This window comes from Procambarus clarkii, unplaced genomic scaffold, assembly GCF_040958095.1.
Source record: "Procambarus clarkii isolate CNS0578487 unplaced genomic scaffold, FALCON_Pclarkii_2.0 HiC_scaffold_853, whole genome shotgun sequence".
In the NCBI taxonomy this organism is placed as follows: domain Eukaryota; kingdom Metazoa; phylum Arthropoda; class Malacostraca; order Decapoda; family Cambaridae; genus Procambarus; species Procambarus clarkii.
The window spans coordinates 40094-66815 of NW_027189885.1; the positions used below are offsets into that span (position 1 = coordinate 40094).

Consider the following 26722-nt stretch of genomic DNA (forward strand, 5'->3'; position numbering starts at 1 on the left):
TATATATATATATATATATCCCATGGCAGGGGCCATGGGAGAGGCCTAGGGGACGGACGTGTGGCGGAGGAGCTGCTGCCTTCTCAGCCATTACCCTGAGACATCTTGGCCTCACCGTACCAAGACTCAACCATATTCACCGTGAATACACCAGGCAGACGTGGGAGTGGCCGGAAGTGCCTACGGTGTACCATCTATGTGAAAACTTATCAAAACAGGTGGGTTGGCAGTGAGGAGTCATGGAGGCTGTAGTGAGGGGCCAGGATGGACCCTGCAGGCCTCCCATAGTGAGGGAAGGTGGGGGGTGAGTGAGGGGTGTTGTGTGGTCAGGAGAGAGAGGTGGGGGTTACGCGTGTGCCAAACAGTGTTTTGTGTTTTTCTTTTTTGAAAGTTTTGTTGAACAAGTTACGTTGTCAGCGATAATTGGCGCAACATATCTATCATATTGTGAGTACATCACACGTGCAGTGAGTCAGATTACAAGTGTGTGATTCATTCATTATTGTGCAGTGATATACGGGGAAATTATACCAGTGTTAGTGTCGCCCTGACCCCCGCCCCCACCCAGCGCCCAGGCCGGGAAGTACCTGCTCTTCCCCCTCCTACCCACCCCACCACGTCGCCTCCCCACCCACGAGGCCACCTTGCCACCCGCCCATAGAAGCCGGGAGGCTCCCATGTGTGTCTACGCTACCCACCCACCCAATGTATACCCACATATTGTGTAGTGGGTGTATACCCACACTTTGTATAGAGGTGGTATATGTATTACCACTCACCTGAGTAGTAAGTGCCACGGCCAGCTGATCACCCCCCCAGCCTCCAACCGCCGCCCACCCTCCAGTCTCCACCCGCCGTCCACCTTCCCGCCCAGCGCCCGCCCAGCGCCCGCCCATGTCGCAGCTCCCAACAGATAGCCAGGCTTCTCCAAGCCAAGATGAGCCATCAAACAGGGGTAGACAAGGTAGATGTCAGACGTGTGACCGGGTATGCTATATCCGGTTGAGTGACGATAATGTGCGCAGTCATTACCACAACGGAGCCAGGTGTTTGGGTTCTGGGCGCCCTCCCAGGGAGAACACCAATCAACAGCCCACACCGCCCGTAAGGCAAAACACCTCCCAGACCTTCATTCCCACAGAAAATTTATTAGAAGCTATCAAAGCAACATCGGCCAGAACCTTGCAACACATCCCTAAAGCAGCCCGCCCCCATGCAGCAGCCAAATTATCTGCCCTCCTGAGAAAGGTCAACGACTCTCCTGGAACGACCCAAACATGGCACAACCTCCTAATGTTTGGCAACATATGTCTAGCCACCCCTGCAAGGAGAGACAAAACCTTAGCTGCCTCAGTCATCAAAGCTATAAATGATTTTCCCAGGGAGGACAACCAGGTGCGCCTTCCCACTCGCGCGAGAAACACCCACGGCAGGAAGAGCGACAGTGGCATATCCGAGACATCAAAAATCAGAACATCAGTCACCAAGAAAATAGAAGAAGGAAACACTATTGGCGCAATACGAGTCATCACCAGTGAGGACTCAATTGCCGACAGAGATGCCGCAACAGCTCAAGCCCTAAGGGAGAAACACCCACCCAGGGCTCCGCGTGAGGACGACATTGTACAAGTGGGGGCTACCGGAGCAGACCCTCTCTGGGTGGCTGAATCTGTGGTCCATAAAGCAGCCATGTCCTTCCCTACAGGATCAGCAGGTGGGTTCACAGGACTAAAACCCAACCACCTCAAGCAAATGCTCAACCCTGCACTGGGTGACATTGCAAAGAACCTCTTGGTGGAACTAACCAGATTCACCAACACATGTCTAGCTGGCAACATACCAGCGTCCATAAGACCTATCTTTTTTGGAGCATCTCTCTGTGCTCTAAAGAAAAAGGATGGAGGGATCAGGCCAATAGCTGTGGGCAATTCTCTCCGGCGTCTCGTCGCAAAGGCAGCTGCAAGAACAGTTAGTGATGCAGCGGCCAACATGCTGAAGCCAAAACAGCTCGGGTTTGGCATTCCACAAGGGTGTGAGGCGGCAGCCCATGCAGCTCGAGCCTTCATCGCCAACATCACAGACGAAAAGGCCCTTATCAAGCTAGATTTCAAAAATGCGTTCAATTTGGTGCGGAGGGATGCTGTACTCCGTGCGGTTCATAGTTATTTCCCTTCCCTCTACCCTTTTGTACATTCATGCTACAGTATGGATCTTAAGCTACTTTTTGGCGAACATGAAATTGACTCGCGAGAAGGCGTCCAACAGGGTGACCCCCTCGCTCCTCTCCTTTTCTGCTTAGTCATCAAACAAGTCACAGAGGTCCTGTCCAGCGAGCTTAACATCTGGTTCTTGGATGATGGTACCCTAGCTGGTTCCCAAGACTCCCTCCTGGAGGACATCAGAAAAATCCAGGAGCAAGGTGCAGTTTTAGGCCTCACCCTGAACCCTTCTAAATGTGAAATAATATGTTCCAACCAGGGCATCGAAGAGAGAATAGAGGGTCTTCTGCCAAATATCCATAAAACTAAACCTGAAGACAGCACACTCCTAGGAGCTCCCCTGGGGTTGAAAGCCATCGATGAGGTCCTTGATAAGAAAATCGCCGACCTTAAGAGGATGGATGGGAGGATTGAGGATATTGATGCTCATGATGCACTCTACCTCATCACCAGATGTCTGTCCCTCCCCAGGTTAACCTACTTTCTGAGGTGTTCACCATCTTACAGTAGCCAAAAACTAAGTGAGTATGACCGGTTACTGAAATCAATGCTAGAAAAAGCCCTTAACCTCTCTCTCGATGACCTACAGTGGAAACAAGCCTCTCTTCCCGTAAGACTTGGGGGCCTCGGAGTTCGAACAGCAACGCAAATCGCTGTTCCAGCCTTCCTGTCCTCCTTATCAGCATCCGACGACCTTGTGAAGGAAATTCTACCTGCCCACTTACATCAGCTGGCAGGTGTACATGATCCCAATTTTACACGCTGTGCCACAGAGTGGGCCTCTCGTGCAGGCCAATCACCTCAACCACCATCCCCAAAATCCCACAAGCAATCCAGCTGGGATGGTCCCATTGTAGACCAAGTTGCTGCAGAGTGCCTGGGTGCTGCAACAACACAACACGACATTGCTCGCCTCACAGCAGTAGCAGCACCACATGCAGGGGATTTCCTGTTAGCAACCCCAATGTCGGCAACTGGCACGCGTCTCACACCACACGCCCTCCGAATTGCTGTGGCCCTCCGCCTTGCTGCCCCAATCCACACCAGATATAGGTGTATTTGCGGCGAGGTGGTGGCTGACAGGTACGGTCACCATGGCCTACTCTGCCAAAGCACAGGGGGATGGCACTCGAGGCACAGCGAAGTTAACGACATCATCAAGAGGAGCCTCACCACAGCTGGATGCCCAGCTGAAAGAGAGCCCCGTTACCTAACGCCCCGTAACTCTGATGCTCTTATTGGTCGCCCAGATGGTATCACAGTGAACCCCTGGAAGAATGGCAAGCAGTTGGTATGGGACTACACGTGCGTATCAACCCTGGCTAACACCTACATTAACCTCAGTGTTGCACAACCAGGTGGCGCTGCCACCCACAGGGAAGCAGCCAAATCCCGTAAGTATAGAGAACTGGATCACCACTACAATTTTGTCCCCATTGCTTCTGAGACGCTCGGCGCCTGGGGTAAAAGTGCTACCAGTTTTTTGAAGGAACTGGGTTCTAGGCTCATTGAAACAACAAGGGACCCGAGAGCTGCAAGCTTTCTTTTCCAGCGCCTCAGTGTGGCGATACAGAGGGGAAATGCGCACTGCATCCAGGGTTCCTGCCCGCCATCTGAGGAGCTGGAGGAACTCGACAACCTATGACAACCATCTTTGTAACCTATATGTAACTCCTTTTTTGTAACAAAGTTCAAATAAAGTAAATATATATGTGTACATACAAAAGAATGGGGGTGGTAGGAGAAGATAATATTAGTGTTCAGTGAGAAACCACAAGGTCTCCTCTGAATACTTTTTATTTTCTTCTCCGAGGCTATGGGTCCCCACATTGGCACCAGAGGTGGTACCCTATATATATACATATATATATATATATATATATATATATATATATATATATATATATATATACATATGTATATATATATATATATATACATATGTATATATATATATATATATATATGAGAGAAAATAATAGGTGGTGATATATTTATATATTATGTGAACTACTTACACAAAAAGAAGTTAGTGGTGAAGATCTTCTTGTCCTCTTCTTGTATTACGTTGTTTGGTAGGATACCATGCGTCACCCGTGCTGGTCCTTTCTTGTAATAGATAACGATTGATTCATACCCACAGCCACGCAGATATGTTAGCTGAAAAGCAAATAATATTTAAACAATAACACTATCTGGGAAAATGCAACAAAATAAATGTTTGAAGCATAGCTGGGCATGTGCAATAGAACCCATAATAGAATCACAATACCAGAAATAAATATCTTTGATATCCCCAGAGTCAAAGTTATTCTGTGTAAATACTCTATGCAAATAAAGGGACCTTGTCTATGGAACTAACTTGCTAACAAATTTAAAAACTGTCCAACTTCTGCCATTTTAAAAAATAAAACCAAAAAGTACCTAAATTTTTTCTTGATAGTTTCCTAACTAGTGTATTAAACTCGCACTGTATCTTATGAAATCCAATGCCAGAATATATGTGCCTAAACCATACAACTTTTCCATTGTAATCATTGCTATCACCTTATATCATGATTGTTATATTGAATGCATATCTTACTATATTATACCTTGAAATATTCCTCAAATTATGCTACAATTTATATGTTGATAACCCTCAAATTTTACTTTAATGTACATAGTAATCTTTGTGATACTTTCTTACAATGTACCAGCCAATTTTTTCCATTTAAGCTTTAAATTGCCTATTTAAAATTATCTGTTAGATTAAGGACCTGCCCAAAACACTATGTGTGCTAGTGGCTTTACAAGAATGTAAAAACATCAATTCTATGTACTCTCATAATCCCAGTGTGCTATCTTGTATATAAATAAATAAACAAATAGTATGTAAGTACTGTACAGCATTATTCATTTTGATTCTATACCTTATCAAGCAAGTTCAGCATAAGAAGAATACAAATGAATACAACAGATGTAGACAAACTTCAATACCTGATTTTCAATCCTTCGTAGAACCCGGCTTGCTGTATTTCGTTCTAAAGCCTTCTTGCCTTTAAGTAGAAAACGGGCTTCCTCTTCTTTCTTCATTAATTCTCTACTGTTTCGGAAGTCACACTGGCAGAACTTGCAAACATTGCTTCGGACATGCACACATTGTTTGCAGTTTGTGCATCTCCTCAAGAATTTTCCCTGAAGACCTGAAGGAAATAGTTTCTAATAAAATACTTATATTCAAATGACCTATGCTGCAAAAATTATAAGTTAAATTGTTGTTAAAATGTACTACAGTAATTAAATATATTATTTAAATTATGAAATAATCTACATTAACACTAGTGAGAGCAATGTTAAAAATTTTAGGACTGCATCTGGAAATAACTTTAATTTTGGATGTGATTAACCATGCTGTAACTCGTATAACAAAACTGAGAGGAGTTGAATCCAACAGCCTGATTGACCAGGCTGTTAATTTCAAGCGAATACTATATTATTGGAAGAAAAAAAAATTATATATATATATATATATATATATATATATATATATATATATATATATATATATATATATATATATATATATATATATATATATATATAATCAATATTGTAACTTTTTTTGTGTAATGACGTTTTCAAATAAAGTTAGATAAATATACACACATACCAAAAGAATAAGGGTGGTAGGAGAAGAAAATATGAAAGTGTTCAGTGAGGATCCACAAGGTCTTCTCTGAGTACTCTTTATTTTCTTCTCCGAGGCTATGGGTCCCTACACTTGCACCAGAGGTGGTACCCCTCATATATATATATATATATATATATATATATATATATATATATATATATATATATATATATATATATATATATATGTCGTACCTAGTAGCCCGAACGCACTTCTCAGCCTACTATGCAAGGCCCGATTTGCCTAATAAGCCAAGTTTTTATGAATTAATTGTTTTTCGACTACCTAACCTACCTAAGCTAACCTAACCTAACTTTTTCGGCTACCTAACCTAACCTAACCTATAAATATAGGTTAGGTTAGGTTAGGTAGGGTTGGTTAGGTTCGGCCATATATCTACGTTAATTTTAACTCCAATAAAAAAAATTGACCTCATACATAATGAAATGGGTAGCTTTATCATTTCATCAGAAAACAAATTAGAGAAAATATACTGTCAGGAAAACTTGGCTTATTATGCAAATCGGGCCTTGCATAGTAAGCCGAGTACGACGTTCTGGCTACTAGGTACAACATATATATATATATATATATATATATATATACATACATACATACATACATACATACATACACACATACATATATATATATATATATATATGACAGTGTCAGATTCAGTTTACTACAGTTTAGTAATTTCTTACCATTTGATGTACTAGGTAGATCCATGTTTGGTGAAGTTTTATAGCTGGAGCTGGAAGATCCTGTCGAGATGACTTCTTCAAAGAGAATAGCTTCAACACACATTGTGTCTTGAGTCTTCCAGTACTTGGCCTACAGTTACCAGATCTGATTTACAGAAACTAGTGAACTATGGAGATAAGATTGTTAATAATATACTTTTTTTGAGATTCATATGACTTGCAGCTTAAAAACCAACCTTATTTTAAAATAGTACACTAAAGTACATAGCAAATTGCGAAATTCGTAGTTTTTTAACTACTTTAAAGCTAAATTCTCAAGCTTTGAAAATAAGCACAATTTGCTATTTTAAGCGGAATCTGGCAACTCTGATTTAGCATGTAAACATTGACTTGCATTCACAATGTAGTTATTTATTTTTCAACAATTTAAAACGAGTTATGAAAATACACACATTGGTACATTATTGCAAAGGCACTATACTATATATATATATATATATATATAAATTGTTGCAAGTCGAGCAACAAATATTTTACATTGAACAACAAATGAGATTGGAAAAGCAGTATTGCCAAAATAGACCCCAGACACACCCTGTGGGTAGTAATGGACCCCCATACCGACCCTATGAGGGGTAGTGGACCCCATAATAACACTATGGGCGATAGTGGACACTATACAAACACTATGGGCGGTAGTTGACTTCATAGAGACCCTGTGGGCGGTAAGGGACCCCCCTATCGACCCTGTGGGCGGCAGTGGACCCCCTATCGGTCCTGTGGGCGGCAGTGGACCCCCTACCGACCCTGTGGGCGGCAGTGGACCCCTACCGAACGTGTGGGCGGCAGTGGACCCCCTACCGACCCTGTGGGCGGCAGTGGACCCCCTATCGATCCTGTGGGCGGTAGTGGACCCCCCCCATATCGACCCTGTGGGCGGCAGTGGACCCCCTATCGATCCTGTGGGCGGCAGTGGACCCCCTACCGACCCAGTGGGTGGCAGTGGACCCCCTGCCGACCCTGTGGGCGGTAGTGGACCCCTACCGACCCTGTGGACGGTAGTTGACTTCATAGCGACCCAGTGGGCGGTAGTGGACCCCATACCGACCCTGTGGGTGGCGGTGGACCCCATACCGACTCTGTGGGCGGCAGTGAACCCTATATACTAATCCTGTGGGCGATACTGTACCCTATAGTCATCCTGTGGGGGCAATGGATGCCATACATATCCAGTGGGTGTTATTGTACCCCATACTTATTCTGTGGGTGGTTGGAGCCCCATACCCATCCTGTGGGTTATAGTGGACCCCATACTCATCCTGTGGGTGGTATTGGACCCCATACCTATCCTGTGGGTGGTTGTGAGCCCATACCCATCCTGTCGGTGGTAGTGGACGCAATACACATCCAGTGGATGGTATTGGATCCCATACCCTTCCTGTGGGTGGAAGTGATCCCCATACCATTCCTGTGGGTGGATGTGACCCCCATACTCATCCTGCGGGTGTTATTGGACCCCTTACCCACCTAACAGGTGGTAGTGGACCCTATACTAATCCTATAGTTTCCAATAATCCACACCATACCATCCTGTTTGCAGTAGTTTACCCTATATACATTCCAACATAACATCGTTTTCTGTTAGCGTTCCTACAAAACATTCTTTAAAGATTTCTAAAGCACAAACTATGGTATATAATATTGATTGGTGAAGCACTTATTCTATGTAATAATTTATTGTGCTTATTATAATTTACTAAGAACAACTAATATTTCTTAAAACAAAACTACGAGCCTTCAATAGGATGTAGCTGATCTGTAATATTATAAGAGCATGGACAATAGTAGGTGAATTTCACAACCCATGTGGGACCTGAAAACTACAATTTTCGTTATAATTGAACCAATCACGACTATTCAGCTATCTACGTTGATGGACGAGTACTGTGAGACGTAAATTGGTACGTGAGGAAGAGTTTGAGCCTTGGTAAAAAAGTTAACTGGGAATATATCACATATGTACTAAATCACATTCCACATATTGACTTTAAGCACTAGTCATATATGTACTGTCTTGTGTGAGAACGGGTTGCCCTTATCACAGTCTATGGGTGTGTGTGAGTGTGAGTGCCCCTGTAAGTGTTCGGGTGAGGGTGTGTGTGTGTGTGTGTGAGTGTCCGGGTTTATGTGAGGTTTGGTTCCAGGGAAACATCCTTCCCCCCCCCCCCCCCCTTCACATATCTCCTCCCTTATTCCCACCGTGGGTTCGAATCCCAGGTGATTAGACCTGCTCTAGGTCCATGGATCCAAGGTATCCATCCGTGGGCCCAACGGATTTCACCCCTTCCCCACTTTCCAAGGGCCAGGCCAATTCCAGCTATCCAGGGAACCTGTCGAAACAGAGGCAGCTACAGGAGGGGACACACAAATATTTGTGCCCTGCAGTTACACACCCGTTCCGACAGACTCGATCGCAATCTATCCAGATGAGAACACGTTCTCTTCCGACTAGACCACGCTGGAGTCGCTGTATGTCTCAAATTTGGTACCTTTATTTATAGTTAGTATTTTTGGTGAATTAATTGATTTGTTTTAATTTTTTATTGACTTAGGTAGAACGATTTGGGGAGTTGGGGGGGGGGGGGTTGTGTGTGTAATGGATTGTCGAGATCGTGGTTGGTTAGTATTTATCTAGTTGTGTTCACCTAGTTGTGCTTGCGAGGGTTGAGCTCTACTCTTTCAGCCCGCCTCTCAACTGCCAATCAATCAATTATTACTAACTAATAAAAAAACATTCCACACACACACACCCAGGAAGCAGCCCGCAACAGCTGTCTAACGCCCAGGTACATATTTAATGCTAGGTAACAGGGGCATCAGAATGATAGAAACTCTGCTGATTTCCGTTTGTTCCATCACCGGGGGATCGAATGAGCTACGATTACGAGTCGAGAGCGACGTCCACTCAGCTATGAAGCCCCCTAGTTTGTGAATTGGTGCAAAAGATAATTTGGGAGAGGTTAAGGGAAAGGAATGATGTTTGGTGGCTTTGAAAGCTTTGGATGGGAGGGGGGTTGCCAGTTATGAATTAAAACTGTTAATTATTTAAGATAGGATATATATGCAAAAGACGTTGCGAGATATAGTAAGAAAAGTGTTTCTGACTGAGGTTAGGTACTGTGTGATTGACTTGTATGTTAGGAAAAAGAACACTTATTAGAAGCTTAGATTATCTTTTGAAATGTTTCTTAGCAAATAGTTGCAAATTATTGTGTGAAAAGTATATGGTTCCATTACCCTACACAAACACACGTGAGCACAATTAGTCCACGGGATTCAGAGAGAGTGAGAGTGAACAGCGAAATAGTAACAAAAAATGTGACAATGAGGGGAAACTATGTCATTCAAACGTTAACCATATAAATTACAGTAACACTAACCGAGCGTCCACATACATATTCCAATCAATTTACATAAATAAACATTCACTAATATATTCCTTTAAAATGGACACACGCAGATAGTTGCAGTACACATGTCAGTTCAATTACTGGTACACATAAACACTCATAGCTGGACGTGTCTGTCCATCTTGACAATAGTAGACATGTAACAAAAAATGTGACAATAATGGGAAACTATGTCATTCAAACGTATAAATGTTAACCATATAAATTACAGTAACACTAATCGCGCGCACACGTACATATGTCAATCAATTTACATAAATACACATTCACTAATGTGTACCTTTAAAATGGACACATACAGATAATTACCGTACACATGTCAGTTCAATTACAGGTACACATACACACACATAGCTTCACGTGTCTGTCGGTCTTGACAATAGTACACATGGATACGCACACAAAACAGTCCATTATCAATTAATGTGTGTGTGTGTGTGTGTGTATTTATTTTCTCCTTGTATTTACTATATGTATCTGCAGAATCGAGTTATTAGCTCTTGGACCCCGCCTATCATATATATGTATTTTTCCTTTTTTTATATCTACTACATCTATTTCTCTCTAACACACACACACACACACACACACACACACACACACACACACACACACACACACACACACACACACACACACACACACACACACACACACACACACACAAACATGCCAAAACTAGAAGACAGAAGAAAAAGAGGTGATATGATCACTACATACAAAATAGTAACAGGAATTGATAAAATCGACAGGGAAGATTTCCTGAGACCTGGCACTTCAAGAACAAGAGGTCATAGATTTAAACAAGCTAAACACAGATGCCGAAGAAATATAAGAAAATTCACCTTCGCAAATAGAGTGGTAGACGGTTAGAACAAGTTAAGTGAGAAGGTGGTGGAGGCCAAGACCGTCAGTAGTTTCAGAGCGTTATATGACAAAGAGTGCTGGGAAGACGGGACACCACGAGCGTAGCTCTCATCCTGTAACTACACTTAGGTAATTACACACACACACACACAAACTGGAGGCCTACCGTCTAAACGGAGAGAGTTCGTTGGTTATAATCCTAATGGTCCCATATCGAATCTCAGTTGATGCAATAGCAAATCGACAGATATTCTTTAACCTGATTCGCCTGTTCACCGGCTCCCCTCCGACCGGGGAGCCAGTCGGCCGAGCGGACAGCACACTGGACACTGGACTTGTGATCGTGTGGTCCCGGGTTCGATTCCGGGCGCCGCCGAGAAACAATGGGCAGAGTTTCTTTCACCCTGTGCCCCTGTTACCTTGCAGTAAAACAGGTACCTGGGTGTTAGTTAGCTGTCACGGGCTGCTTTCTGGGGGTGGAGGCCTGGTCGAGGACCGGACCGCGGGGACACTAAAGCCCCGAAATCATCTCAAGAAGAACCTCAAGAGATAAGCACAAATGAATCCATCAATGGATCCATCTACCTATCTACTTATATCTGTCAATCCATCAATCTATCTTCCCATAAACCAACCATTTATCATTATATACATTTATATTCCATTTATCCGTCTATCAACTCTTCTGTCTATCCATCCATCTACTCATATGTCTTTCCATCCATCAGATAGACGGATGCATCTATGCATCCCTATATCCGTCAATGTATATATTTAGCAATCAATGTAAACATCCATCTATCTACTTATATAAATTTTCCTTTAATCCCTGTTTCACCTGCACCACTCCCCCCTGTTCCCCCATCCCTGTTTCACCTGCACCACTCCCCCCTGTTTCTCCCTCTGCATCCCTGTTTCATCTGCACCACTCCCCCTGCTCCCCCATCCCCATCCTTGTTTCACCTGCACCACTCCCCCTGTTCCCCCATCCCCATCCCTGTTTCACCTGCACCACTCCCCCTGTTCCCCCATCCCCATCCCTGTTTCACCTGCACCACTCCCCCTGTTCCCCCATCCCTGTTTCACCTGCACCACTCCCCCCTGTTCCCCCCTCTTCCTCCCTGTTTCACCTGCACCACTCCCCCTGTTCCCCCATCCCCATCCCTGTTTCACCTGTACAGCACCCCCTGTTCCCCCCTCTTCCTCCCTGTTTCACCTGCACCACTCCCCCTGTTCCCTCTCTTCATTCCACCTCTAAATCCCGTATCCTCCCCCCCCCACCACAACCTTTGCACCTCTTCCTCTAACTTAAACCAGGACCAATAAACTTCTTTATGTGTTTAATTTAGGTTTTTTCTAAGTACGAAAAAGTCTTCAGCCATCTCAAGCATTATTTTACAATTAACTTTAATTAAATTGGTAGGGGGGGGGGGGGGGAGTGATAAGAATAATTAATAATTATTCCTAAATCCTTTAGCTAAAGTCAACACTGGCCAACCTATGCCCGTTCCCTACCCCAGACCATTCCCTCTACAAATACATTAATTTAGTAATAATAAGCCTTAATAATATATTAATAAATAAATTTTAAAATAAATCTGTGTATGGCTGCAGCCTCCAGCATGTGGCCTCATAACATAGACAGACATTCTTTTTATATATATATATATATATATATATATATATATATATATATATATATATATATATATATATATATATATATATATATATATATATATATATATATATATATATATATATATATATATATATATATATATATATATATATATGACAATGTCAGACCACGGAGGAAAATGAAACAGGAATTTCCTTAAGTACTTTCGTATACTAAATACATCTTCAGAAGGAAGATGTATTTGATTCCTTCTGAAGATGTATTTAATATACGAAAGTACTTAAGGAAATTCCTGTTTCATTTTCCTCCGTGGTCTGACATTGTCACATTCTTAATCACGTGTTTATTTTCGTGATATACATATATATATATATATATATATATATATATATATATATATATATATATATATATATATATATATATCAATTTACATAAATAAATATTCACTAATATATTCCTTTAAAATTGACACAAGCGGATTAAGGCGTCCTGTACATACCAGTTGCATTGCTCCTGGCAGTATGGGTTCGAGTCACTTCTGGCATGCGAGTTTTCAGTTGCATATAGTCCTGGGGACCATTAAGGCTTGTTCGCATGTATATATATATATATATATATATATATATATATATATATATATATATATATATATATATATATATATATATATATATATATATATATATATATATATATATAAAAAATCTGTCATATTTGTAAATTAAATAATAAATATTTAATTATTAAATTTAATTTAATTTGTTTTATTAATATAATTATTTAATAATTTAATAAAATAATAATTTATTAAAAAACATTAATTTGATTACTTATTTAATAAAATTAAATAATAAATTAAATATTGATATATACTTGTGTGTCCAGGAGGCCATCTGTGTTCCCTCAGATGGTCTCCCTTATCACAGTTTGTGTCTATGGATGTGTGTGAGTGTGTATATCCCTGTGAGTGTCCGGGTGAGTGTGTGTGAGTGTGAGTGTCCCTGTGAGTGTCCGGGTGCGTGTGTGTCCGGTTATACCTGTGGGTCCAGGAGGCCATCTGTGTCCCCTCAGATGATCTCCCTTATCACAGTCTATGGGTGTGTGTGAGTGTGAGTGCCCCTGTAAGTGTTCGGGTGAGGGTGTGTGTGTGTGTGTGTGAGTGTCCGGGTTTATGTGAGGTTTGGTTCCAGGGAAACATCCTTCCCCCCCCCCCCTTCACATATCTCCTCCCTTATTCCCACCGTGGGTTCGAATCCCAGGTGATTAGACCTGCTCTAGGTCCATGGATCCAAGGTATCCATCCGTGGGCCCAACGGATTTCACCCCTTCCCCACTTTCCAAGGGCCAGGCCAATTCCAGCTATCCAGGGAACCTGTCGAAACAGAGGCAGCTACAGGAGGGGACACACAAATATTTGTGCCCTGCAGTTACACACGCGTTCCGACAGACTCGATCGCAATCTATCCAGATGAGAACACGTTCTCTTCCGACTAGACCACGCTGGAGTCGCTGTATGTCTCAAATTTGGTACCTTTATTTATAGTTAGTATTTTTGGTGAATTAATTGATTTGTTTTAATTTTTTATTGACTTAGGTAGAACGATTTGGGGAGTTGGGGGGGGGGGGGTTGTGTGTGTAATGGTTTGTCGAGATCGTGGTTGGTTAGTATTTATCTAGTTGTGTTCACCTAGTTGTGCTTGCGAGGGTTGAGCTCTACTCTTTCAGCCCGCCTCTCAACTGCCAATCAATCAATTATTACTAACTAATAAAAAACATTCCACACACACACACCCAGGAAGCAGCCCGCAACAGCTGTCTAACGCCCAGGTACATATTTAATGCTAGGTAACAGGGGCATCAGAATGATAGAAACTCTGCTGATTTCCGTTTGTTCCATCACCGGGGGATCGAATGAGCTACGATTACGAGTCGAGAGCGACGTCCACTCAGCTATGAAGCCCCCTAGTTTGTGAATTGGTGCAAAAGATAATTTGGGAGAGGTTAAGGGAAAGGAATGATGTTTGGTGGCTTTGAAAGCTTTGGATGGGAGGGGGGTTGCCAGTTATGAATTAAAACTGTTAATTATTTAAGATAGGATATATATGCAAAAGACGTTGCGAGATATAGTAAGAAAAGTGTTTCTGACTGAGGTTAGGTACTGTGTGATTGACTTGTATGTTAGGAAAAAGAACACTTATTAGAAGCTTAGATTATCTTTTGAAATGTTTCTTAGCAAATAGTTGCAAATTATTGTGTGAAAAGTATATGGTTCCATTACCCTACACAAACACACGTGAGCACAATTAGTCCACGGGATTCAGAGAGAGTGAGAGTGAACAGCGAAATAGTAACAAAAAATGTGACAATGAGGGGAAACTATGTCATTCAAACGTTAACCATATAAATTACAGTAACACTAACCGAGCGTCCACATACATATTCCAATCAATTTACATAAATAAACATTCACTAATATATTCCTTTAAAATGGACACACGCAGATAGTTGCAGTACACATGTCAGTTCAATTACTGGTACACATAAACACTCATAGCTGGACGTGTCTGTCCATCTTGACAATAGTAGACATGTAACAAAAAATGTGACAATAATGGGAAACTATGTCATTCAAACGTATAAATGTTAACCATATAAATTACAGTAACACTAATCGCGCGCACACGTACATATGTCAATCAATTTACATAAATACACATTCACTAATGTGTACCTTTAAAATGGACACATACAGATAATTACCGTACACATGTCAGTTCAATTACAGGTACACATACACACACATAGCTTCACGTGTCTGTCGGTCTTGACAATAGTACACATGGATACGCACACAAAACAGTCCATTATCAATTAATGTGTGTGTGTGTGTGTGTGTATTTATTTTCTCCTTGTATTTACTATATGTATCTGCAGAATCGAGTTATTAGCTCTTGGACCCCGCCTATCATATATATGTATTTTTCCTTTTTTTATATCTACTACATCTATTTCTCTCTAACACACACACACACACACACACACACACACACACACACACACACACACACACACACACACACACACACACACACACACACACACACACACACACACACACAAACATGCCAAAACTAGAAGACAGAAGAAAAAGAGGTGATATGATCACTACATACAAAATAGTAACAGGAATTGATAAAATCGACAGGGAAGATTTCCTGAGACCTGGCACTTCAAGAACAAGAGGTCATAGATTTAAACAAGCTAAACACAGATGCCGAAGAAATATAAGAAAATTCACCTTCGCAAATAGAGTGGTAGACGGTTGGAACAAGTTAAGTGAGAAGGTGGTGGAGGCCAAGACCGTCAGTAGTTTCAGAGCGTTATATGACAAAGAGTGCTGGGAAGACGGGACACCACGAGCGTAGCTCTCATCCTGTAACTACACTTAGGTAATTACACACACACACACACACAAACTGGAGGCCTACCGTCTAAACGGAGAGAGTTCGTTGGTTATAATCCTAATGGTCCCATATCGAATCTCAGTTGATGCAATAGCAAATCGACAGATATTCTTTAACCTGATTCGCCTGTTCACCGGCTCCCCTCCGACCGGGGAGCCAGTCGGCCGAGCGGACAGCACACTGGACACTGGACTTGTGATCGTGTGGTCCCGGGTTCGATTCCGGGCGCCGCCGAGAAACAATGGGCAGAGTTTCTTTCACCCTGTGCCCCTGTTACCTTGCAGTAAAACAGGTACCTGGGTGTTAGTTAGCTGTCACGGGCTGCTTTCTGGGGGTGGAGGCCTGGTCGAGGACCGGACCGCGGGGACACTAAAGCCCCGAAATCATCTCAAGAAGAACCTCAAGAGATAAGCACAAATGAATCCATCAATGGATCCATCTACCTATCTACTTATATCTGTCAATCCATCAATCTATCTTCCCATAAACCAACCATTTATCATTATATACATTTATATTCCATTTATCCGTCTATCAACTCTTCTGTCTATCCATCCATCTACTCATATGTCTTTCCATCCATCAGATAGACGGATGCATCTATGCATCCCTATATCCGTCAATGTATATATTTAGCAATCAATGTAAACATCCATCTATCTACTTATATAAATTTTCCTTTAATCCCTGTTTCACCTGCACCACTCCCCCCTGTTCCCCATCCCTGTTTCACCTGCACCACTCCCCCCTGTTTCTCCCTCTGCATCCCTGTTTCATCTGCACCACTCCCCCTGCTCCCCCATCCCCATCCTTGTTTCATCTGCACCACTCCCCCTGTTCCCCCATCCCCATCCCTGTTTCACCTGCACCACTCCCCCTGTTCCCCCATCCCCATCCCTGTTCCACCTGCACCACTCCCCCTGTTCCCCCATCCCCATCCCTGTTTCACCTGCACCACTCCCCCTGTTCCCCCATCCCTGTTTCACCTGCACCACTCCCCCCTGTTCCCCCCTCTTCCTCCCTGTTTCACCTGCACCACTCCCCCTGTTCCCCCATCCCCATCCCTGTTTCACCTGTACAGCACCCCCTGTTCCCCCCTCTTCCTCCCTGTTTCACCTGCACCACTCCCCCTGTTCCCTCTCTTCATTCCACCTCTAAATCCCGTATCCTCCCCCCCCCCCACCACAACCTTTGCACCTCTTCCTCTAACTTAAACCAGGACCAATAAACTTCTTTATGTGTTTAATTTAGGTTTTTTCTAAGTACGAAAAAGTCTTCAGCCATCTCAAGCATTATTTTACAATTAACTTTAATTAAATTGGTAGGGGGGGGGGGGGGAGTGATAAGAATAATTAATAATTATTCCTAAATCCTTTAGCTAAAGTCAACACTGGCCAACCTATGCCCGTTCCCTACCCCAGACCATTCCCTCTACAAATACATTAATTTAGTAATAATAAGCCTTAATAATATATTAATAAATAAATTTTAAAATAAATCTGTGTATGGCTGCAGCCTCCAGCATGTGGCCTCATAACATAGACAGACATTCTTTTTATATATATATATATATATATATATATATATATATATATATATATATATATATATATATATATATATATATGACAATGTCAGACCACGGAGGAAAATGAAACAGGAATTTCCTTAAGTACTTTCGTATACTAAATACATCTTCAGAAGGAAGATGTATTTGATTCCTTCTGAAGATGTATATATATATATATATATATATATATATATATATATATATATATATATATATATATATATATATATATATATATATATATATCAATTTACATAAATAAATATTCACTAATATATTCCTTTAAAATTGACACAAGCGGATTAAGGCGTCCTGTACATACCAGTTGCATTGCTCCTGGCAGTATGGGTTCGAGTCACTTCTGGCATGCGAGTTTTCAGTTGCATATAGTCCTGGGGACCATTAAGGCTTGTTCGCATGTATATATATATATATATATATATATATATATATATATATATATATATATATATTATATATATATATTTAAAAAAAATCTGTCATATTTGTAAATTAAATAATAAATATTTAATTATTAAATTTAATTTAATTTGTTTTATTAATATAATTATTTAATAATTTAATAAAATAATAATTTATTAAAAAAACATTAATTTGATTACTTATTTAATAAAATTAAATAATAAATAATAAATTAAATATTGATATATACTTGTGTGTCCAGGAGGCCATCTGTGTCCCCTCAGATGGTCTCCCTTATCACAGTTTGTGTCTATGGATGTGTGTGAGTGTGTATATCCCTGTGAGTGTCCGGGTGAGTGTGTGTGAGTGTGAGTGTCCCTGTGAGTGTCCGGGTGCGTGTGTGTCCGGTTATACCTGTGGGTCCAGGAGGCCATCTGTGTCCCCTCAGATGATCTCCCTTATCACAGTCTATGGGTGTGTGTGAGTGTGAGTGCCCCTGTAAGTGTTCGGGTGAGGGTGTGTGTGTGTGTGTGTGAGTGTCCGGGTTTATGTGAGGTTTGGTTCCAGGGAAACATCCTTCCCCCCCCCCTTCACATATCTCCTCCCTTATTCCCACCGTGGGTTCGAATCCCAGGTGATTAGACCTGCTCTAGGTCCATGGATCCAAGGTATCCATCCGTGGGCCCAACGGATTTCACCCCTTCCCCACTTTCCAAGGGCCAGGCCAATTCCAGCTATCCAGGGAACCTGTCGAAACAGAGGCAGCTACAGGAGGGGACACACAAATATTTGTGCCCTGCAGTTACACACCCGTTCCGACAGACTCGATCGCAATCTATCCAGATGAGAACACGTTCTCTTCCGACTAGACCACGCTGGAGTCGCTGTATGTCTCAAATTTGGTACCTTTATTTATAGTTAGTATTTTTGGTGAATTAATTGATTTGTTTTAATTTTTTATTGACTTAGGTAGAACGATTTGGGGAGTTGGGGGGGGGGGGGTTGTGTGTGTAATGGATTGTCGAGATCGTGGTTGGTTAGTATTTATCTAGTTGTGTTCACCTAGTTGTGCTTGCGAGGGTTGAGCTCTACTCTTTCAGCCCGCCTCTCAACTGCCAATCAATCAATTATTACTAACTAATAAAAAACATTCCACACACACACACCCAGGAAGCAGCCCGCAACAGCTGTCTAACGCCCAGGTACATATTTAATGCTAGGTAACAGGGGCATCAGAATGATAGAAACTCTGCTGATTTCCGTTTGTTCCATCACCGGGGGATCGAATGAGCTACGATTACGAGTCGAGAGCGACGTCCACTCAGCTATGAAGCCCCCTAGTTTGTGAATTGGTGCAAAAGATAATTTGGGAGAGGTTAAGGGAAAGGAATGATGTTTGGTGGCTTTGAAAGCTTTGGATGGGAGGGGGGTTGCCAGTTATGAATTAAAACTGTTAATTATTTAAGATAGGATATATATGCAAAAGACGTTGCGAGATATAGTAAGAAAAGTGTTTCTGACTGAGGTTAGGTACTGTGTGATTGACTTGTATGTTAGGAAAAAGAACACTAATTAGAAGCTTAGATTATCTTTTGAAATGTTTCTTAGCAAATAGTTGCAAATTATTGTGTGAAAAGTATATGGTTCCATTACCCTACACAAACACACGTGAGCACAATTAGTCCACGGGATTCAGAGAGAGTGAGAGTGAACAGCGAAATAGTAACAAAAAATGTGACAATGAGGGGAAACTATGTCATTCAAACGTTAACCATATAAATTACAGTAACACTAACCGAGCGTCCACATACATATTCCAATCAATTTACATAAATAAACATTCACTAATATATTCCTTTAAAATGGACACACGCAGATAGTTGCAGTACACATGTCAGTTCAATTACTGGTACACATAAACACTCATAGCTGGACGTGTCTGTCCATCTTGACAATAGTAGACATGTAACAAAAAATGTGACAATAATGGGAAACTATGTCATTCAAACGTATAAATGTTAACCATATAAATTACAGTAACACTAATCGCGCGCACACGTACATATGTCAATCAATTTACATAAATACACATTCACTAATGTGTACCTTTAAAATGGACACATACAGATAATTACCGTACACATGTCAGTTCAATTACAGGTACACATACACACACATAGCTTCACGTGTCTGTCGGTCTTGACAATAGTACACATGGATACGCACACAAAACAGTCCATTATCAATTAATGTGTGTGTGTGTGTGTGTGTATTTATTTTCTCCTTGTATTTACTATATGTATCTGCAGAATCGAGTTATTAGCTCTTGGACCCCGCCTATCATATATATGTATTTTTCCTTTTTTTTATATCTACTACATCTATTTCTCTCTAACACACACACACACACACACACACACACACACACACACACACACACACACACACACACACACACACACACACACACACACACACACACACACAAACATGCCAAAACTAGAAGACAGAAGAAAAAGAGGTGATATGATCACTACATACAAAATAGTAACAGGAATTGATAAAATCGACAGGGAAGATTTCCTGAGACCTGGCACTTCAAGAACAAGAGGTCATAGATTTAAACAAGCTAAACACAGATGCCGAAGAAATATAAGAAAATTCACCTTCGCAAATAGAGTGGTAGACGGTTAGAACAAGTTAAGTGAGAAGGTGGTGGAGGCCAAGACCGTCAGTAGTTTCAGAGCGTTATATGACAAAGAGTGCTGGGAAGACGGGACACCACGAGCGTAGCTCTCATCCTGTAACTACACTTAGGTAATTACACACACACACACACAAACTGGAGGCCTACCGTCTAAACGGAGAGAGTTCGTTGGTTATAATCCTAATGGTCCCATATCGAATCTCAGTTGATGCAATAGCAAATCGACAGATATTCTTTAACCTGATTCGCCTGTTCACCGGCTCCCCTCCGACCGGGGAGCCAGTCGGCCGAGCGGACAGCACACTGGACACTGGACTTGTGATCGTGTGGTCCCGGGTTCGATTCCGGGCGCCGCCGAGAAACAATGGGCAGAGTTTCTTTCACCCTGTGCCCCTGTTACCTTGCAGTAAAACAGGTACCTGGGTGTTAGTTAGCTGTCACGGGCTGCTTTCTGGGGGTGGAGGCCTGGTCGAGGACCGGACCGCGGGGACACTAAAGCCCCGAAATCATCTCAAGAAGAACCTCAAGAGATAAGCACAAATGAATCCATCAATGGATCCATCTACCTATCTACTTATATCTGTCAATCCATCAATCTATCTTCCCATAAACCAACCATTTATCATTATATACATTTATATTCCATTTATCCGTCTATCAACTCTTCTGTCTATCCATCCATCTACTCATATGTCTTTCCATCCATCAGATAGACGGATGCATCTATGCATCCCTATATCCGTCAATGTATATATTTAGCAATCAATGTAAACATCCATCTATCTACTTATATAAATTTTCCTTTAATCCCTGTTTCACCTGCACCACTCCCCCCTGTTCCCCCATCCCTGTTTCACCTGCACCACTCCCCCCTGTTTCTCCCTCTGCATCCCTGTTTCATCTGCACCACTCCCCCTGCTCCCCCATCCCCATCCTTGTTTCACCTGCACCACTCCCCCTGTTCCCCCATCCCCATCCCTGTTTCACCTGCACCACTCCCCCTGTTCCCCCATCCCCATCCCTGTTTCACCTGCACCACTCCCCCTGTTCCCCCATCCCCATCCCTGTTTCACCTGCACCACTCCCCTGTTCCCCCATCCCTGTTTCACCTGCACCACTCCCCCTGTTCCCCCCTCTTCCTCCCTGTTTCACCTGCACCACTCCCCCTGTTCCCCCATCCCCATCCCTGTTTCACCTGTACAGCACCCCCTGTTCCCCCCTCTTCCTCCCTGTTTCACCTGCACCACTCCCCCTGTTCCCTCTCTTCATTCCACCTCTAAATCCCGTATCCTCCCCCCCCCCACCACAACCTTTGCACCTCTTCCTCTAACTTAAACCAGGACCAATAAACTTCTTTATGTGTTTAATTTAGGTTTTTTCTAAGTACGAAAAGTCTTCAGCCATCTCAAGCATTATTTTACAATTAACTTTAATTAAATTGGTAGGGGGGGGGGGAGTGATAAGAATAATTAATAATTATTCCTAAATCCTTTAGCTAAAGTCAACACTGGCCAACCTATGCCCGTTCCCTACCCCAGACCATTCCCTCTACAAATACATTAATTTAGTAATAATAAGCCTTAATAATATATTAATAATAAATTTTAAAATAAATCTGTGTATGGCTGCAGCCTCCAGCATGTGGCCTCATAACATAGACAGGACATTCTTTTATATAATATATATATATATATATATATATATATATATATATATATATATAATATATATATATATATATATATGACAATGTCAGACCACGGAGGAAAATGAAACAGGAATTTCCTTAAGTACTTTCGTATACTAAATACATCTTCAGAAGGAAGATTGTATTTGATTCCTTCTGAAGATGTATATATATATATATATATATATATATATATATATATATATATATATATATATATATATATATATATCAATTTACATAAATAAATATTCACTAATATATTCCTTTAAAATTGACACAAGCGGATTAAGGCGTCCTGTACATACCAGTTGCATTGCTCCTGGCAGTATGGGTTCGAGTCACTTCTGGCATGCGAGTTTTCAGTTGCATATAGTCCTGGGGACCATTAAGGCTTGTTCGCATGTATATATATATATATATATATATATATATATATATATATATATATATATATATATATATATATATATATATATATATTTAAAAAAAATCTGTCATATTTGTAAATTAAATAATAAATATTTAATTATTAAATTTAATTTAATTTGTTTATTAATATAATTATTTAATAATTTAATAAAATAATAATTATTAAAAAACATTAATTTGATTACTTATTTAATAAAATTAAATAATAAATAATAAATTAAATATTGATATATACTTGTGTGTCCAGGAGGCCATCTGTGTCCCCTCAGATGGTCTCCCTTATCACAGTTTGTGTCTATGGATGTGTGTGAGTGTGTATATCCCTGTGAGTGTCCGGGTGAGTGTGTGTGAGTGTGAGTGTCCCTGTGAGTGTCCGGGTGCGTGTGTGTCCGGTTATACCTGTGGGTCCAGGAGGCCATCTGTGTCCCCTCAGATGATCTCCCTTATCACAGTCTATGGGTGTGTGTGAGTGTGAGTGCCCCTGTAAGTGTTCGGGTGAGGGTGTGTGTGTGTGTGTGTGAGTGTCCGGGTTTATGTGAGGTTTGGTTCCAGGGAAACATCCTTCCCCCCCCCCCCCTTCACATATCTCCTCCCTTATTCCCACCGTGGGTTCGAATCCCAGGTGATTAGACCTGCTCTAGGTCCATGGATCCAAGGTATCCATCCGTGGGCCCAACGGATTTCACCCCTTCCCCACTTTCCAAGGGCCAGGCCAATTCCAGCTATCCAGGGAACCTGTCGAAACAGAGGCAGCTACAGGAGGGGACACACAAATATTTGTGCCCTGCAGTTACACACCCGTTCCGACAGACTCGATCGCAATCTATCCAGATGAGAACACGTTCTCTTCCGACTAGACCACGCTGGAGTCGCTGTATGTCTCAAATTTGGTACCTTTATTTATAGTTAGTATTTTTGGTGAATTAATTGATTTGTTTTAATTTTTTATTGACTTAGGTAGAACGATTTGGGGAGTTGGGGGGGGGGGGGTTGTGTGTGTAATGGATTGTCGAGATCGTGGTTGGTTAGTATTTATCTAGTTGTGTTCACCTAGTTGTGCTTGCGAGGGTTGAGCTCTACTCTTTCAGCCCGCCTCTCAACTGCCAATCAATCAATTATTACTAACTAATAAAAAACATTCCACACACACACACCCAGGAAGCAGCCCGCAACAGCTGTCTAACGCCCAGGTACATATTTAATGCTAGGTAACAGGGGCATCAGAATGATAGAAACTCTGCTGATTTCCGTTTGTTCCATCACCGGGGGATCGAATGAGCTACGATTACGAGTCGAGAGCGACGTCCACTCAGCTATGAAGCCCCCTAGTTTGTGAATTGTGCAAAAGATAATTTGGGAGAGGTTAAGGGAAAGGAATGATGTTTGGTGGCTTTGAAAGCTTTGGATGGGAGGGGGGTTGCCAGTTATGAATTAAAACTGTTAATTATTTAAGATAGGATATATATGCAAAAGACGTTGCGAGATATAGTAAGAAAAGTGTTTCTGACTGAGGTTAGGTACTGTGTGATTGACTTGTATGTTAGGAAAAAGAACACTAATTAGAAGCTTAGATTATCTTTTGAAATGTTTCTTAGCAAATAGTTGCAAATTATTGTGTGAAAAGTATATGGTTCCATTACCCTACACAAACACACGTGAGCACAATTAGTCCACGGGATTCAGAGAGAGTGAGAGTGAACAGCGAAATAGTAACAAAAAATGTGACAATGAGGGGAAACTATGTCATTCAAACGTTAACCATATAAATTACAGTAACACTAACCGAGCGTCCACATACATATTCCAATCAATTTACATAAATAAACATTCACTAATATATTCCTTTAAAATGGACACACGCAGATAGTTGCAGTACACATGTCAGTTCAATTACTGGTACACATAAACACTCATAGCTGGACGTGTCTGTCCATCTTGACAATAGTAGACATGTAACAAAAAATGTGACAATAATGGGAAACTATGTCATTCAAACGTATAAATGTTAACCATATAAATTACAGTAACACTAATCGCGCGCACACGTACATATGTCAATCAATTTACATAAATACACATTCACTAATGTGTACCTTTAAAATGGACACATACAGATAATTACCGTACACATGTCAGTTCAATTACAGGTACACATACACACACATAGCTTCACGTGTCTGTCGGTCTTGACAATAGTACACATGGATACGCACACAAAACAGTCCATTATCAATTAATGTGTGTGTGTGTGTGTGTGTATTTATTTTCTCCTTGTATTTACTATATGTATCTGCAGAATCGAGTTATTAGCTCTTGGACCCCGCCTATCATATATATGTATTTTTCCTTTTTTTATATCTACTACATCTATTTCTCTCTAACACACACACACACACACACACACACACACACACACACACACACACACACACACACACACACACACACACACACACACACACACACACACACACACACACACACACACAAACATGCCAAAACTAGAAGACAGAAGAAAAAGAGGTGATATGATCACTACATACAAATAGTAACAGGAATTGATAAAATCGACAGGGAAGATTTCCTGAGACCTGGCACTTCAAGAACAAGAGGTCATAGATTTAAACAAGCTAAACACAGATGCCGAAGAAATATAAGAAAATTCACCTTCGCAAATAGAGTGGTAGACGGTTAGAACAAGTTAAGTGAGAAGGTGGTGGAGGCCAAGACCGTCAGTAGTTTCAGAGCGTTATATGACAAAGAGTGCTGGGAAGACGGGACACCACGAGCGTAGCTCTCATCCTGTAACTACACTTAGGTAATTACACACACACACACACAAACTGGAGGCCTACCGTCTAAACGGAGAGAGTTCGTTGGTTATAATCCTAATGGTCCCATATCGAATCTCAGTTGATGCAATAGCAAATCGACAGATATTCTTTAACCTGATTCGCCTGTTCACCGGCTCCCCTCCGACCGGGGAGCCAGTCGGCCGAGCGGACAGCACACTGGACACTGGACTTGTGATCGTGTGGTCCCGGGTTCGATTCCGGGCGCCGCCGAGAAACAATGGGCAGAGTTTCTTTCACCCTGTGCCCCTGTTACCTTGCAGTTAAAACAGGTACCTGGGTGTTAGTTAGCTGTCACGGGCTGCTTTCTGGGGGTGGAGGCCTGGTCGAGGACCGGACCGCGGGGACACTAAAGCCCCGAAATCATCTCAAGAAGAACCTCAAGAGATAAGCACAAATGAATCCATCAATGGATCCATCTACCTATCTACTTATATCTGTCAATCCATCAATCTATCTCCCATAAACCAACCATTTATCATTATATACATTTATATTCCATTTATCCGTCTATCAACTCTTCTGTCTATCCATCCATCTACTCATATGTCTTTCCATCCATCAGATAGACGGATGCATCTATGCATCCCTATATCCGTCAATTGTATATATTTAGCAATCAATGTAAACATCCATCTATCTACTTATATAAATTTTCCTTTAATCCCTGTTTCACCTGCACCACTCCCCCCTGTTCCCCCATCCCTGTTTCACCTGCACCACTCCCCCCTGTTTCTCCCTCTGCATCCCTGTTTCATCTGCACCACTCCCCCTGCTCCCCCATCCCCATCCTTGTTTCACCTGCACCACTCCCCCTGTTCCCCCATCCCCATCCCTGTTTCACCTGCACCACTCCCCCTGTTCCCCCATCCCCATCCCTGTTTCACCTGCACCACTCCCCCTGTTCCCCCATCCCCATCCCTGTTTCACCTGCACCACTCCCCCTGTTCCCCATCCCTGTTTCACCTGCACCACTCCCCCCTGTTCCCCCCTCTTCCTCCCTGTT

The 26722-nt window shown here is 41.8% G+C and overlaps 1 protein-coding gene across 1 annotated transcript; it reads right to left on the minus strand.

Moving 5' to 3' along the window:
• Positions 1-4229: 4229 nt before the first annotated feature.
• LOC138361822 (uncharacterized) lies at positions 4230-6731 on the minus strand. Its single transcript, XM_069320931.1, has 3 exons — positions 6600-6731; positions 5199-5404; positions 4230-4379 (listed from the first exon to the last, which is right to left on the minus strand). Exons 1-3 carry the CDS (start codon positions 6700-6702, stop codon positions 4230-4232), a joined length of 459 nt encoding a protein of 152 aa, XP_069177032.1. The 5' UTR covers positions 6703-6731.
• Positions 6732-26722: the final 19991 nt, after the last annotated feature.

Coding starts and splice junctions, on each gene's coding strand:
- LOC138361822 (XM_069320931.1), bottom strand. CDS start 6,702: ATGTGTGTTGAAGCTATTCTCTTTGAAGAAGTCATCTCGACAGGATCT. Junction 5,405..6,599: donor TCTACCTAGTACATCAAATG/GTAAGAAATTAC, acceptor TATTTCCTTCAG/GTCTTCAGGGAAAATTCTTG. Junction 4,380..5,198: donor TACGAAGGATTGAAAATCAG/GTATTGAAGTTT, acceptor TTTGCTTTTCAG/CTAACATATCTGCGTGGCTG.